General features: G+C 37.7%; 1 protein-coding gene and 1 pseudogene across 1 annotated transcript; both read right to left on the bottom strand.

The window, feature by feature from the left end:
• Positions 1-561: 561 nt before the first annotated feature.
• On the bottom strand, positions 562-1,503 carry LOC150048235 (vomeronasal type-1 receptor 4-like). The gene has a single exon (XM_090355273.1). The coding sequence runs from the start codon at positions 1,501-1,503 to the stop codon at positions 562-564; it is 942 nt and encodes a 313-aa protein (XP_090211399.1).
• A 7,438-nt stretch (positions 1,504-8,941) lies between these two features.
• Positions 8,942-9,841, bottom strand: LOC150048234 (vomeronasal type-1 receptor 4-like; annotated as a pseudogene).
• Between the last annotated feature and the right edge of the window lie 7,133 nt (positions 9,842-16,974).

The raw sequence follows: 16,974 nt of genomic DNA, 5'->3' as shown, positions 1-16,974 counted from the left end.
ATCTCATATCCTCAAAATTGAAACCTTGGCAAAATGGACAAATTCACTCATAATTTTTCCGTAACAAAAAACTTCTTCAATAGACCAAATCTTCTAGGAAACAATTTTAACGTAGTTAATCCAAACACAAAACTTACAGTTTACAGTCAAAACAAAATCAAGAACTACAAAGCAACCTCAAGCACACACTGTGTGCTAGGTTCAATAGAACCTTTCACGGAGACTAAAAATAAAAATCACTGCTTCTTCCTCACAAGTTGCCCTACCTTCTCTTGTCGCTTACAGGAAAGCTAATTTTTAATTAAAAATTTTTAATTTTTAATTAGCTTTGTCTATTTATTGACTTTCTGCTACTAGAATGGTGGTCATGACAAATATTAGGCTACTTCAGAGAATTAGCCAGAATTAGGCAGATTTCAGAGAACAAGATTTCTGTTTTATTCTAGGTGTTTATGAGATCTTTGTCACCTGGGTCAAGCAGGTCAATTAGATTGTTTTGCTGAGAATGAATAATTGCATTTTAAAGTGTTTTAACTTCTCATACAGAATAACCTGAGAAAGCTAAAGAATTAATGAAACACAAACATTTTCAATGCCATTTTTTTGCCGCCAAGCCTGGCACCATTCAGGCTGATGTTCATCTCTATGAATCAGTAAAAAAGGACTGAGAAATGCATAACCCAGGGTTATGAATTCTTGAACATGTACTAGTATGGAAATGGGCTCTAAAGTAACAATTAAATACAAAGACAGCAAGCAGTCCATCAAATAAAAGAAAAGAAAACAAAGCATCAGAAGAAGAACACTTTGAGCAGCTTTCATCTCTGGGGGGGTTTTGTAGAGAAGCTTAGAGTTTCCAAGGTAGAGAACACGTTGGTGGTGCTTGTAGAGAAGAAATACCATGTAGCCACTGGCCATAGACATGAGCCCTGGAGAAAGAGCATCTCTCATAGCCATGAAAGTGAGAAAAATATTGTTTATTTTCTGACTTCCTAGTAGAACAAAACAATAGTATCCATTTTTAATCAGGTGAGATTCATTCAGGTTTGAATTTCTAACAGAATTGATCAAGTTCATGCTAATGAAAGAATTGAGCATCCAAAAGAAGAACAGTATGGGGAGGATATGCCATGCAGACCGTGGCATCAGCCTCCTCCACCAAGAACCTCTGGGGCTGATGGTGATGGCTTGGACCACAGTGAGGAGAGTGCTGGTGCAGATGGAAAGACCCCGTGACACCCTCTCCACGTAAAGGATAACTTTACAGCTTGTAACATCTAGAAAATATCTCAACCCCAAAGCTGTTATTGTCCTTGGCAATCCTTTGGAAAGAAGCATTAAAACATTTGTGAGAACCACATGCATGAGAATCAATTGTACAGACTTCTTAGTGGTAGCTTGCTTGATATTGCACGTATAACTCACAAAAACAGAGACATTCCCTATAATTCCAAGTCCTGTTAGAAGTAGGAAAATCAGTCCCTTGATCAGTTTCAAATCCATTTTCTTACCCTAGAAGCAGAAAACTTGGATTCATCAGATGTCTTTTTTTTTTTTTTTTTTTTTTTGCCAATCCTGGGCTTGAGCTCAGGGTCTGAGCACTGTCCTTAGACTTTCTCAAGGCTAGAGCTCTACCACCTGAGCCTCAGCATCACTTCTGGCTTTTTTTCTTTTCTATGTATGTGGTACCAAGGAATTGAACCCGGGGCTTTGTGCATGCTAGGCAAGCACTCTACCACTAGGCCAAACTCCAGAACTCATCAGATGTCTTTTAAAGAACAAATCAGTAATCATTGTATATGTTATCTGCAAAAAAAGTCACATTATGGCACTTTTCTGATATATGTAAAGTTGCAGGATACATAGAACCCTATTCCTTATTTTGTGGCACCAAAGTGGCCAAATGATGGCATTTTAAGCTGCTTCACAGTCTTTGGAAAAACAATGATCTCAGTTAAATTTATGGCCTCTTTTACCCTTCTTCTTCTTCTTCTTCTTCTTCTTCTTCTTCTTCTTTGCCAGCCCTGGGCTTGAACTCAGGTCCTGAACACTGTCCTTGGAATTTCTCAAGGCTAGAGCTCTACCACTTGAGCTTCCGCACCACTTCTGGCTTTTTTCTATGTATGTGGTTTCGAGGAATTGAACCCAGGTCTTCGTGCATGCTAGGCAAGCACTCTACCACTAGGCCAAACTCCTGGCTCCACCTGTATCCTTTTGTAAACTCTCTTAGCAGTAGTACAACTTGATCTTTACCTATCTAAGATTCTGATTATCAATTTCAAACCAGCATTAAATATTATTTTTCCACACTTAGCATCCCTAGTCTCATATTGTTTCAAATGAATAATATATCCAAGATAAATGTAGCCAAAATGTTTCATCTGTGATTTGTTCATATTCTATATGCTTGCCACACAATGGTCAAGACTTCCTCCTGTCTTTCCTACTAAATATTAAAGGTTTAACAATTTCTTTTTGTCCTGAAGGCTCCTGGACTTGAGAGCAGATAGTCCGTGACTGTAGGAATGTCAGTTAGTGCCTTTCAATCTCTATTTCTTCTTCTTAAATATGAAGAACCTAAAGATATCCTGATTGTATTAAAAAATCTTGATTGGGTAAAATATCATTTATACTAATTAATGATGGGCTTTAACAAGCAGTATGGCAATATTAACATTGGTTAAATATTACATTGGTTAAATCTTTCAGAGATTGAAGTCTCTTAAATGGATGCACTGAAAATATCTCAAACCTGATAGGAACTATAGTTAACCTGTGGTGAACTATTTTAAAATATATATCCTTAGATTTCTATTTTTTCCAGTTTCTTCTCACTTCTCTAATAGTAGCCTCCAAAGCAGATCTGGAAAATTTCTGACAAACCTCAGTACTTTTTCTTTCTGCAGAAATGAAATGAATAATATCCAAAAGGGGGGAGGTGACTGTGGTCCCAGATTGGCTAGAGAAACACAATTTTAAAAGGCAACTTTTAGCCAGGTGCGGTGGCTCACACCTGTAATCCTAGCTACTCAGGAGGCTGAAATGTGAGGATAGTGGTTCAAAGCCAGCCCAAGCACTAAAGTCTGTGAGACTCTTCTCTCCTATTAACCACTAGAAAACCAGAAGTGGGGCTGTGGCTCAAGGGTTAGGACAGTAGCCTTGAGCTGAAGAGCTCAGGGACAATGTCCAGGCCCAGAGTTCAAGCCCCATGACCGACAAAATAAATAAATAAATAAAAAGGCAAGTTTTATAGTCAGATTCATAATGAAGGTAGGCAGGTAAATACACACATTGAAGACTTAAAATTTTTTCAGTAATAGAATGTTATTATTAATCTTTGCTTCATAAAACATACATAAAATGCAATTGAAGTACTTAAATTTATAATAATTAATAGCCTGAAAAATTATAATTCTTAAAAGATCACTTATATATTTTTCATAATGGCTAGTAGGTCCTATATCAAACAAACATTTAAGGAATGAAGTTGATTTACATTATGATATCACAGTATGTTTTAAAAGAGAAATTTGAAGATGGATGCAGAAAGAATACATTCATTCTAAATACACACACACACACATATATATATACATATATATGGAGAGAGAGATAGAGAGAAGGGAACATGAAAGAAAATAAAACGAACATCTGTTTGGAAATACAGATATATAACAAAAGTGATGTAAACCTAAGTTTTAAAAGTTAATAATGGTGACATGAAATTAGAATCTTTAAAAAAGAACAAAGCTTTATACCATTCTGACTTTTGAAAGAACATGTAATGAAAACTTTATACAAAAACTCACATTGAACATAAGGTCAAGAATACTCAAGCCTTTTTGCAAAAATATTAGCTATATTAGCTATTATCCTCTAATCCATCATTCATTTACGTTATGCCGAGATATTAGAAGAGTGTAATACTTACGGATTACAAATCCTCACGTTACCTTACATGGAAAAGAGAAATTAAGATTGATGCTTGTAAGGAAATTTTATATGGGATCTATAAGTAAATCAAAGTATTATTGACTCTACACCCCTTCGTAGCTGCCCAGTAGTTACTGGGTTGGTTTGTCTGGCAAGAAGAGACTTCCCAAGTGTTATTTGTAGCTTCAGGATTTGTAGAGCACTTGGTCACCATAAAGTAGTGAAGGCTTCATTATTCCACAGTTGTGAGCCTGTCAGGTAGATAGGAGCTCTGTGCTGAATCTTAATCCCTTAAGTAAAATTTCTTTCTCCCTCCACAACTATTAAATTTATGTGGCTCAGAAGTCTTAGTGTAATTAGGATTTAATTGTACTGGTAGGAAGACTGAATTCAGTAATTGAGCAACTAGCCATATCTTTGTATCCCATTTCCCAGACCAATATTTGCTTTTATAACACTCCATCAGTCAGCAGGGAGACCAGAATCTAAGACATAGAACAAATCATTTCAATTTTTCTCAAGCCTCTTTTCAAACTCAGGAATATAAAATGATCAATACCAGGGACTGTGATCTCACATCAAGCAACCAATACAAAGGAGGAGACTAGAGTTATCTTGATCTAACTAGGCCCATTGGAAGGTCAAAGTGTTTCCCATAAGTGGTTATTTATTCCTAGTGTTTATTTATTCCATGTATGTATGTATGCATGTATGTATGTATGTACGCACGTACATACACATGTACGTACTACGTATGTATGTATGTATGTATGTATGTATGTATGTATGTATGTATGTATGTATGTACAATGTATGTATGTCTTTCCTGGTGCTTGAACTCTGGGCCTGGGCACTAATCCTGACCTTTTTGTCATGGCTAGTAATCTGCCACTTGAGCCACAGCTCCTCTTCTGGCTTTTTGAGGGGTAATTAATTAAAGATAAGAGTCTCATGGACTTCCTTATTTGGGCTGGCTTCGAACCATGATCCTTTGATCCCAGACTCCTAAATAACTAAGATTATAGGTGTGAGCCCAGCGCCCAGCTATTCCTTGATTATTAATGAACAAATAGACTCAATAATCAGATAAGCCCACATATTGCTATATATAGTATAACAACAACTATATTTCTAGTTCAAATATATCCCCAAATAGTCTTTCATTTCTGACTCTACTGTCAAAGCAGAATTCTCTAGTTCCTGATGAAAAAAAAATGGCAAAATATGTTCCCGCAAGGCTGGGATTAGAAATGAATGTTCACATTTTCCAGAAATGTGAATAGCTTATGGATGGCCTGTGAAGCAGGCTCCTCGCCACTGGTCTGACTTTATTTTTTTATATGGCTGTATTCTCCTTACCTAACAAAGGCACTCAAAATGCTTGTGCCACAAAAAGATGGGTTTTTGAGTTAATTCTGGTTTTGGTCCTTTTATTTGAATAGGGCAATCAAGGCAGAGATGAATTAAGCACTTGGAAAATTATATGTGTAAGAGAAAATACAAATGGTTATATAAAGTAATTATATAAAGTCACTAAATTTCCTGGTGCAATAGAATGCTCCTCTTTTGCACTTTTACTAGATTACATTGTTTTGAAAATTGAAAATTCTTTTGTAAGCACATCTGAATTTATATTTATACATATATTTGCATATGTGTATATACACACATATATTTATTTAAAAGCTATACAGTGCACGTGTTAGTTTGACAACGGAGATTTTTTTTTTCTTTTCAAGACCTCAGGGCCTTCTTTAGAAATTTAATGTCAAGGAAGTCAGTATCCTATCTTTCCCATTTAGAGGACATAGCTCATTTTGATATTTATTACCCATTCTTGCATAAGCTGGTCTTTAAGACAAGTGGAAACTTGCCTAGCTCATAGTCCGTTGATTATTGAGACCAGCAAAAGTTCTCCACATGAAACGGAGCTGACAACTGACCCTGGACTGGCCTGGCCATGATCTCACATGTAAAACCAACCGGACCAGAAGAAAGTATAATAGTGTCCATCTTCACATCACCACTTCCCCACATGGCAATGCTAGAGGACCAGAGGAGAATTCTCCAATTCTTTGTCTTGTCTTAAACCTTAAGCAACAACTGCACATATACATACATATATATTATACATAAATGTGTGTGTGTTTATATTTTAATTTTCAAGATGTCCTATGAACTGGATGTCTGTGGCTCATGCCTATAATTTTAGTTATTCAGGAGCCTGATATTTGAGAATTGCAGTGTTTAGTTAGTCCTGACCAGAAAGCCTGTAAACTCTTATCTCCCTGCTAATTAGCAAAACCCAGAAATGGAGCTATGCCTTAAGCTGGTAGAGTGTCAGTACAGATTAGCAGAAGCTAAGGGGCGATACCTAATTCAATGCCTAATTCAAGCCTCAGTAATTCAAGCTCAAGGAAAAGAAAAAAAAGTTTTTATTCCTCTCCTTACTTTATCTAATTTTATTTACAAAATTTTATATTGTAATAGGGTTTTAAAAATTATTCTCTTCCTTATGTTCTTTTCTTTTTTTCTACTTCTTGAGTGTTGTTTTATATTACTTTAGGTAATTAATTAGGTAAGTCATGGCTCTTTGAGATGTGATCTTTCAGTCTTCTGGGCTGCAGCAGTGAGTACATGGCTTTCCATCTGCATAAACATCACAGCAAGTTCTTCTGCCTTCAGAATTGCAAACAATTCCAGCCCACAAAACAGAACAGCTCTCATTCTCATGACTTGTTTTTATCTCACAATACAAATGTAATTTTCTTCTTCTTCACAGATTCTATTGAATTCAATGACAACCAAGCATGAAGCTGTGAAAACCTACTCAACAACGTATATAAATCAAAAAATCCAAGGAAGAATTAAATGGTAGAGAAATTGAATGGAATATATTAAAAAAGTATGTGTATAAAGTACAAACAAACAAAGTGAAGTAATCATTCACCTTGGTTAAGCAAAGTTGTTTAAGCCAAATAGTCAGGCATAACAATGAAATCTGATAGAATTCTTTAAAGAATATAGTGTAAACCTATCTGTACGAATGAAAAGATTTTGTGCTCTTAGTCTATTACAATAAGTGAAGTATCATAAATAGCTTTTTTAAACGTCCTCAACTGATACCTAGTTGCTAGAACTACACATTCAAATACCTGTATTTAATGGCTTCACCACAAGAAAACAAGAATTAAAATTTTCATTTATAATTACATTTATTTTCAGCTAGTCACATTTTTTTTTGTCAGTCATGGAACTTGAACTCAGAGATTAGGTTCTGTCCCCTCAGCTCTTTTGCTCAAGACTAGCACTCTACACCTTTGAGCCACAGTCCTACTTCTAGTTTGCTGGTGGTTAATTGGAGAGAAGAGTCTCACAGACTTTCCTGCTTAGGCTGGCTTTGAACTGTAACCCTCAGCCTCCTGAGTAGCTAGAATTACAAGTGTGAGCTAACACAACCAACTTCATAGATGCTTTTATAATAAAAAGATTGATAGCGTTGTATTGTTGAGAACACTAAGACATGAATAAGTAATATCTAGAAAGTAGCCACAATTGACTTATAAACATAATTTATTCATTTTGAAAAACACAAAATTCACATCTTAACAATTTAGCAGATACACAATACTAAAACAAACTTTCCAACTGTTTGTTCATTACGTTTTTGCATAAAAAGTAAAGTTTTTCTTCTATTTCTCAGTTTCCTCATGTATTTAACATCAAATTAAACATATTGGATTCAAGTTTGAATCACATTAGTCTTGTATTCATCTTCCATGGATTAAAATTACATCTTGCATGTCATTCTACATACAGACTGAAGTCTCCACTGGGTTCACACATTCCATAAAAGTCAATTCTATAGGTGGATTCTTAGGAATATTGTCCAGCAGCCAAGAGGGAAAAGTAGGTCCATTTTCTATTTTTAATTAACTTATGTTTAGGAAATAATGAATACTACATTATATAATGTTGTACTTATGTAATTCTCAAGGAGTATTTGTAGTTTAATTTCCTTAAAATAGAAATACTAGACAAAAGGGATAAATGCACTAGTAATTTTTCCATAGTCTAAAAAAATGCTTTAATTCATCAAATGTCTTTTTTGTGCATCTGTTTTTATCAAAGGTATCAGAAACAAATGTAAACTAATTGTTTCAATCTAAAACACAATATTTACCAGTTTGCAGTAAAGAAAAACAACAAACAAATCCCAACAACTCAAGCACCCACTCTGTGTATAGCACTATTCTAAATGCAACAAAAAGGAATTTTAACCTATACTAGGTGCTGATAATTCATGCCTGTAATCCTAGCCACTCAGCAGGCCGAGAGATATGTCTCTCAGTTCAAAGATAGACTGGGCAGGAAAGTTAATTTCATGAGACTCTTATCTCCAATATAGTACCTAAAAAACAGGAAGTAGAGTTGTGGCTCAAGTGTTAGAATGCTACTGTTGAGCAAAAGAAACTAATGGACAGTGCTTAGGCCTGAGTCCAAGCCCCAGACCTGGCAAAACAACAACAAAAGCAATTTTAACCTTAGACATATAATTTCACTTTATCAAATTACATTATATCCTGTCACAAAGACTAAAAATAAAAATCATGCCTCACAATCTCTCCTAGTTTATGGAAAGTTGATTTCCAGAAAAAAGTTTTTAAAGGTGAGTAATTTTGATAAAATTTGTCTGTCTGGTTTTCTGGCTTTTTTTTTGTCTTTTTCTCTATTACTAGAACAGTGGTCATAAAGGACTCAGAAATACTAATAGGATTCATGAAAATTGAGAGAGTAAGATTTGTATTTCACTCTAGGTAGCTATATGAACTCTGAATCAGCTCAGACAAACAGGTCAAAAGGATTGTTGTTGGAGAAAAAAATGATCATATGTTAAACTGTTTGATTTGCTTTTTAGTTCTCATACAGAATAACACAATGGAAAAGTTTTTCAGCCCAGCTTAAAGATGAAGCTCAGACATTCTCAGTCTTTATCTCTGCACTAAGCTCACCAACATTTAGCCAGATGTCCTTCTCTGTGAAGCAGAACAAATGGACTGAGAAATGCATAACCAAGGGTCAGAAATTCTTGAGCACGTATTAATATGGAAATTGGCTCTAAGGTTATAGTTAAGTATAAAGAGATCAAACAACCTGTCAAATAAAAGAAAAGAAAAAAAGGCATCAGCAGAAGAGCACTTTGAGCAGCTTTTATTTCCGGAAGAGTTTTGTAGAGAAGCTTGGAATTTTGAAGATATAGAACACGCTGGTGGTGCGTGTAGAGTAGAAATACCATGTAGCCGCTGGCTCCAGCCATGACACTCTGAAACACAGCATCTCTCATAGCCACGAGAATGAGGAAAATACTGTTTATTTTCTGACTTCTTGGTATAGCATAACAATAGTACTCATTTCCACCAAACTGAGATTTGACTAAACTAGTATTTATGATGGAATTTAGCGAGTTCATGCTAATGAAGGAACTGAGTATCCAAAAGGAGAGCAACAAGGCAAGGAGGCGCCATGCTGACCTTGGCTTGAGCCTCCTCCACACAGAACATCTGGGACTGATGGTGACGGCCTGGACCACAGTGAGGAGAGTGCTGGTGCAGATGGAAAGACCCTGTGACACCCTCTCCAGATAAACAATAATTCTACAATCTAGAGCATCTAGAAATTTCCTCAACCCCAGAGCTGTTATAGTGCTTGGCAATCCTTTAGAAAGAAGTATTATGATATTTGTGAGAACCACATGGATGAGAATCAATTGTATAGATTTCTTCTTAGTTCCGTCCCCTAAACCGCACAGATAATACACAAAAACAGACATGTTTCCTATAATCCCAAGTCCTGTTAGAAGGACGAAAAGTAGTGCCTTGAGCAGCTTCAAAACTATTTATTGCTTCATAGGCAGAGAAACTTGGATCCAATAGATACCTTTAAAAGAATGCACCACTAATGATCACGTACATACCTTCAAAAATTTCACATTATAACAATTTATGGTATACCTTTGGCACTCATGATGTGTGTGTGTGTGTGTGTGTGTGTGTGTGTGTGTGTGTGTTGTCTTGGGGCTTGAATTTAGGGCCTACATACTGTCCCTGAGCTTTTGTGCTTAAGGCTAGTACTCTACCACTTGTGTCATGGTTCTATTTCCAAAAGCTTTTTGGTGGTTAATTGGCGATAAGAGTCTCATAGACTTTCCTGCTCAGGCTGGCTTTGAACCACCATCCTCAGATCTTAGTCTGCTAGAATAATAGGCATGAGTCAACATCTGGTATCAGGTTTTTTTTTTTTTTTTTTTCTGGCTCCTGGGGCTTGAACTGAGGATCCAGACACTATCCTTGAACTTCAATTCTTGCTCACCTTAGCCTACTGAGTCACTAGGATTACAGGAGTGAACCACTGATGCCTGGCCAGAGTTACATATTTTTTAAACTAAACTAATCCTGTCACCTCAATGCTTGCAAACTTCAGTGATTTTTTGGTTTTATTTTTCAGTGTCAAGTTTAAATTTAAGCATAATGAACCAAAGATATCCAGGATTATGTCCTTTAAAAAGTTTATATGGTCAACTGACTGCAGCCAGGGAAGTGAACTCCAAGAAGCTTAGACTTCTAAATATGTTTCAAGGAGATGTCTAGGTTCCTTTCAGTGACCTCAGAGGCCTAAAAAACCTGCATCTGTTTTCGATGTATTGAAACGTATCAGAGTAGATTAGGTAGAAGAGGATTTGCTATGAGCTGTCATGAGAAGAAGGAATTTAATCATCTATAATAACTTCTTGGAGGAAAGTAAATAGGGGCTTCATCACTGTGAAATGAGGTCATAAAAAAGGAATCATGCTGGCATTTGACAACTGTTGTACGACCTTGTGAAAAATAAAGGTTTTGGTTAAACTGACAGCCAATTTTATAAGTGGGCTTTTTCCTTTAACATCATTAGTAGTAGTTCTATTATGATTGTGAACTCTTTAAGTTTCTGATATTCAGACTGAAGGCCTGGATAGGATACTTTGTCTTTGCATCTAAAATCTCCAGCCTCACAATATTTCAAACGATGAGCAGTATATCCAGTTAAGGAAGCCAGAATGGCTGATTCAATCCTCAGAATTTGTGTAAATTTAATATACTTGGGAGGCAACTATCAAGGCTTCTCGCTTCCTTTCTTCCTTCAACATTAAAGGTTTTATTTACATTTCCCTGTGCAAAAGATCTCTGGTAGATGAACTGTGTGAATATGGGGGTTTACCTGGGTTCGGTACCCGATAACCTCATGACTGTAGGAACGACAGTGAGTGCCTTGAACTCTGTTTCCTTCCTGAAATATAATAAAGACTGCCTCAATGTATTTAAACATAGTAAATACATATGCATATGCATCTAGGAAACAGGTAACATAAAATAAATGAAATGTAGAAATGTAACAAACGTAGAAGTAAACACATTTTATGAAAGCTAATAATAATGACAGGCATAATGATGATGACATTGGAATCTAAAAACAAACAAAACAAAGCTCTTCTATCATTCTAACTTTTGGAGCAACACAAGGACTTACCTTGAACATAGGGACAAGAGGTTCCAGTATTGCTGCAGTAACTTCTATTAAAAGTATCAACCTATCCCTCAATTAAACATACCAAGCTGTTAGAAGAGTGAGGTCCTTCTGGCTTATGAATCCTCTCAGTAATTCACATACTAAAAGAGAAATTAAGATCATTCTTGTAAAGAAGTTTTACATAGGACATATACAAAAATGTATCTTACTTTTAAATCTTTTTTTTATTGTAATTAGTAAAAGGGTTACATGATATTTGCCAGATAGAAGGTGCATTAATTCACATACATTGATACCCTTTCACATGTCTTGGTACCCGTTTCCCTCCCCCCCCCACACCCCCCACCCTTCTTGGTTTTCCCCCCTTCCCTATCAAATTTCAAATATCCAAATACAAATAAATTCACTATATCAGATAACAAAGTGAGATACTATACCAATATGAGATAACCAAGGGACAGCAAAGGAGATGAGAGACAACATAGTACATTAAGGACAACAATCATTCATTATATGGCTTTTGTTTCACTATCCTAGAGGTCCTTTCAATTAGCTTACATTATATGTCCTTATGTATCAAGATTTTGCTCTATTGCAAATCTCTGCTAGTAGAGCCCAAGGTTTCTACTGATTATGACGAATGAGGGAAACCATTGAGCCTAAGTTCCTTTGAGTCTGGCTTACTTCACTTAATATGATTTTTTCTAAGTCTTTCCATTTCCTAACAAATGGGGCGATGTCATTCTTTCTGACAGCAGCATAGAATTCCATTGTGTACAAATACCACAACTTGTTGATCCACTCATCAACTGAGGGACATCTAGGTTGGTTCCATATCTTTGCTATGGTGAATAGTGCTGCAATAAACATTGTTGTGCTAGTGGGTTTAGTATGTCCTTGTTTCTGGGTGGTTGGGTAAATGCCAAGTAGTGGAATTGCTGGGTCATAGGGGAGCTCTATGTTTAGCCTTTTGAGGCACTGCCACACTGCTTTCCATAGTGGTTGAATGAGTTTGCACTCCCACCAACAGTGTAGTAGTGATCCCTCCTGGCCACATCCCCTCCAGCATCTGTTGTCATTCGTTTTCCTGATCCTGGCCATTCTAGCTGGAGTGAGGTAGAATCTTAGAGTTGCTTTGATTTGCATTTCTTTTATGACCAGAGATGTTGAGCATTTCTTCATGTGTCTATAGGCCATTTTTGTTTCTTCTTCAGAGAAGACTCTCTTTAAGTCTTTGGCCCATTTGTTAATGGGATGGTTGTTACTTTGGAGGTTAGTTTTGGAGTGATTCAATTTTTTGAGTTGTTGATATATTTTAGATATGAGGCCTTTGTCCGTTGTTTGGTTGGTGAAGATCTTCTCCCACTCTGTAGGCTTCCTGATTAGTTTACTAGCTATGTCCTTTGCCATACAAAAGCTCTGCAGTTTAATGCAGTCCCACTTATCCAGCCTTTCTCTGATTTGTTGTGATTCTTGGTCCTTATTAAGAAAGTTTCGACCTGTGCCAAGGAGGCCTAGTGTATCTCCTATTCCTTCCTGTAGAGTTTTCAGTGTGTCAGCTTTTACCTCCAGGTCTTTGATCCATTTGGAGTTAATTCTAGTGCAAGGTGACAAAGAAGGATCCAGCTTTAGTTTTCTGCAGGTGCTTAACCAGTTCTGCCAGCACAACTTGTTGAAGAGGCTGTCTTTCTTCCATTCTATTTTTTTGGCTCCCTTGTCAAAGATTAGGTGGCCATAGGTCTGTGGTTTAATATCTGGGTCCTCAGTTCTATTCCATTGGTCTTCAGGCCTGTTCCTGTGCCAGTACCAAGCTGTTTTGAGAATTATAGCTCTGTAATAGAGTCTAAAGTTTGGAATTGAAATTCCTCCAGCGCTGTTCTTTCTGCTAAGAAGTGTTTTTGCTATACGGGGTCTTTTATTATTCCATATGAAATTTTGGATTGCCTCTTCTATTTCTTTAAAGAATGACATTGGGATGTTGATGGGTATTGCATTGAATTTGTAGATAGCTCTTGGCAAGATTGTCATTTTCACAATGTTGATTCTTCCAATCCAGGAGCATGGGAGGTTTTTCCATTTTCTTAGTTCTGCTTTAATTTCCTTTTTTAGGGTTTTAAAGTTTTCGTCAAAAAGGTCCTTTACATTCTTAGTTAAGCTAATTCCTAGGTACTTTATTTTCTTTGAGGCTATTGTGAAAGGAGTTTCTTTCCTGATTATTGCCTCGTTCCTCTCACTGTTGGCATAAAGGAAGGCAGTTGATTTTTGAGGGTTGATTTTATAGCCTGCTACTCTTCCAAAGCTTTGAATCAGCTCAAGGAGCTTGGGAGTAGAGTCTATAGGATTCTTTAAATACAGAATCATGTCATCTGCAAAGAGGGATAGTTTTATTTCCTCTTTCCCTACTTGGATCCCCTTTATGCTTGCTTCTTGCCTTATTGCACTGGCTAGGAATTCTAATACTATGTTAAAGGGTAGTGGAGAGAGTGGGCATCCTTGTCTCGTTCCTGATTTTAGAGGGAATGGCTTTAGATTTTCACCATTAAGTGTAATACTAGCAGTAGGTTTCTCATACTTTATTACATTGAGGAATGTTCCATGGATTCCTAGTTTCTCCAGAGCTTTTAACATAAAGGGGTGTTGGATCTTGTCAAATGCCTTTTCCGCGTCTATTGAGACAATCATGTGATTTTTGTTCTTGCTCCTGTTGATGTGTTGAATTATATTAATTGATTTGCGTATGTTGAACCAGCTTTGCCTCCCTGTGATGAATCCAGTTTGATCATAGTGTATAATTTTTTTTTTTTGGCCCCTTTCTCTTTTTCTGGCCCAGCTTGCTCCGGCCCCGGCCTGGCTAGGCCCCCTTTCTAGCTCAGGCCCCGCTCGCTCTGGCCCTGCTTGCTTCCGCCCGGGTCGCTCCAGCTTCCGGCCCGGCCCTGCTCCTGGCCCCGCTCACTCCCACTCCGGGCCCGGGTCGCTCCCGCCCTGGCTTGCTCTGGCCTGCTCGCCCTGGCCCGGCCAGCTCTTGCTTGCTCCTGGCTCTGCTCGCTCCCCTTCTCGCTCTGGCCCCCCTTGCTCCGGCCTCACTGGCTCTGGCTCGGGTCGCTCCCGCACGCTCCGGTCCTGCTCGCTCCGGCCACCACTCGGTTGGGCTTTTTGTTCACTTCAGCTCAGCTGGCTTCTTTCGCTCTCTGTCTTGTCTCTGCCACTTCCGGCTTGGTTGTGTATGTGGGATACCGAGGAATCGAACCCGGGTCTTTGTGCATGCTAGTCAAGCACTTTAACCGCTAGGCCAAACTCCCGGGCCCAGTGTATAATTTTTTTGATGAGTTGTTGTAGACGGTTGGCCAGTATTTTGTTGAGAAGTTTTGCATCGATGTTCATCAAAGATATAGGTCTATAGTTCTCTTTCTTTGATGAATCTCTGTCTGGTTTGGGGATGAGGGTTATACTGGCTTCATAGAATGAGTTTGGTAAGGAACCTTCATTTTCAATTTCGTTGAAGAGCTTGAGGAGTATTGGTGTGAGCTCTGCTTTGAAGACCTTATAGAATTCAGCTGTGAATCCATCTGGCCCTGGGCTTTTCTTAGGTGGAAGTTCTCTAATTGCCATTTCTATTTCAGAGCTTGAAATAGGCCTGTTGAGTTGGCTTAGTTCTTCTTGGTTCAGTGTGGGTATGTTAATATTGGCTAGGAATTCATCCATTTCATCTAGGTTCTCAAATTTGTTGGCATAAAGGTTTGAGAAGTATTCCCTCATGATATTCTGGATCTTGGTAATTTCTGTCGTGATATTACCATTTTCATCTGCGATTTTGTTTATTTCGATATGCTCTCTTCTTTTTTTGGTAAGATTTGCTAAGGGCTTGTCAATTTTGTTAATTCTTTCAAAGAACCAACTCCTTGTTTTGTTGATTCTTTCTATAGTTTTCTTACTTTTAAATCTAAGTAAAATAATTTCAGCTCTACTCACATTGGTATCATGGCGCAGACAAACCCTGGTTTGGTCCTTCTAGCATGAAGAAGCTTTCCATGTCTTATTTGTAACTTCTAGATTTGTAGAGCTGTTGGATGCTTTAAAGTACCATGAAGGCTTCCGTTTCCACAGCAGACATTTTCAGCCTGTCAGGGGAAGGAAGCCCATGGCAGACTGTTACTCCCTAAAGTAAAACTTGCCTTCTCGCTCCACAACTATTACATTTGTTTGACTCAGTTACTGACTTAGTGTAATTAGGGTCTAATTGTACAGACAGGAAAACTGAATTGAGAAAGCAAGCAACTAGCCAAATCTTGTTATCTAGAGTTTTCCATTTCCTAGATCTCTATTTTGGTTGCAGTTTCAAGCTGTTCCTCAGCATGGGGGTCACAGGCTGAGACAAAGAATAAGTCATTTCTGCTTGTTCCCCTCAAGTTCTTTTCTAAACAGAAACATAAAGTGATCTATAGAGTGATGATCAATAACAGGGACTGTGATTTCTCTTCAAGTTGCAAAACACAGACTTGGAGGAGAAAAGTTACCTTGGAAGTTCAAGATGTTTCCCATAAGTAGTTATTTGTTCCTTGTTTATTAAGAACAAGTGCATGAATCCATTCTGTATAAGGCACCAAACACAGTCTCAGGGCTTGAACTCAGGGCCTGAGCATTGTCCTTGGGCTTTCTCAAGGCTAGAGCTCTACCACTTGAGTCACAGCACCACTTCTAGCTTTTTCTATGTATGTGATACTGAGGAGTCAAACTCAGGTCTTCATGGATGCTAGGCAAGAACTCTACCACCAGGCCAAACTCCTGGTACCCAAGCACATATTTGTAACCAAATATACCCTTTCTACTGCTGAAGAGGAACTCTGTAGTCCATGACAGAGAGGATGGAAAATCCAGGGCTGAGATTACAAGTGAGAATTACAGTATTTCCCAGAAGTGTGAACAGCACTTGGCTGGCTTGGGAAGTAGGCTGCTAGGTAGTGCTCTTTCACATGACTTTATTCTCATTACCTAGAAGTGAACTTGGCATAAAAAGAGGTTCAAAATACTTGTGCCATAAATGAAAATGACTGAGACCTAGAGGATTGTGGGTGGAGCAAATCCAAATAGAAATCCCCATCTCCAAAATAACCAACAAAACTCAGGCTAGGTATGTAGCTCAGGTGGTAGAAAACCAGCCATGAAAGCAAATATGAAAGGGTTTGATTCAAATTCTGGTGCTGGATTCTTATTTTTTTTAATTATTATAAAGACCAACAGTACCAATGAGCAGAAATAAGGCAAAATTATTCTTGTCTTGTTCAGATTGTGACTTTCTCAGAAGGCAGAGCCCTCAATAATGACCAGCATTTATTAAGTTCCTGTGTTTAAAGAATGACTTGAGAAAGAGCTGCCGGGAGTGTGGCCTAGTAGCAGAGTGCTTGCCTACCATGCATGAAGCCCTGGGTTCAATTCCTCACTAGCACAAACACAGAAAAAGTCAGAAGTGGTGCTGTGGCT

This window comes from Megascapheus bottae, chromosome 22 (assembly GCF_031878675.1).
Source record: "Megascapheus bottae isolate mThoBot1 chromosome 22, mThoBot2.hap1, whole genome shotgun sequence".
Taxonomy (NCBI): domain Eukaryota; kingdom Metazoa; phylum Chordata; class Mammalia; order Rodentia; family Geomyidae; genus Megascapheus; species Megascapheus bottae.
The sequence above is the reverse complement of the archived record's forward strand: the minus strand, read 5'-3'. Positions and strand labels throughout refer to the sequence as shown.

What these genes read in the sequence shown, in the direction of transcription:
- LOC150048235 (XM_090355273.1), bottom strand. Translation starts at nt 1,503, where the DNA reads ATGGATTTGAAACTGATCAAGGGACTGATTTTCCTACTTCTAACAGGA.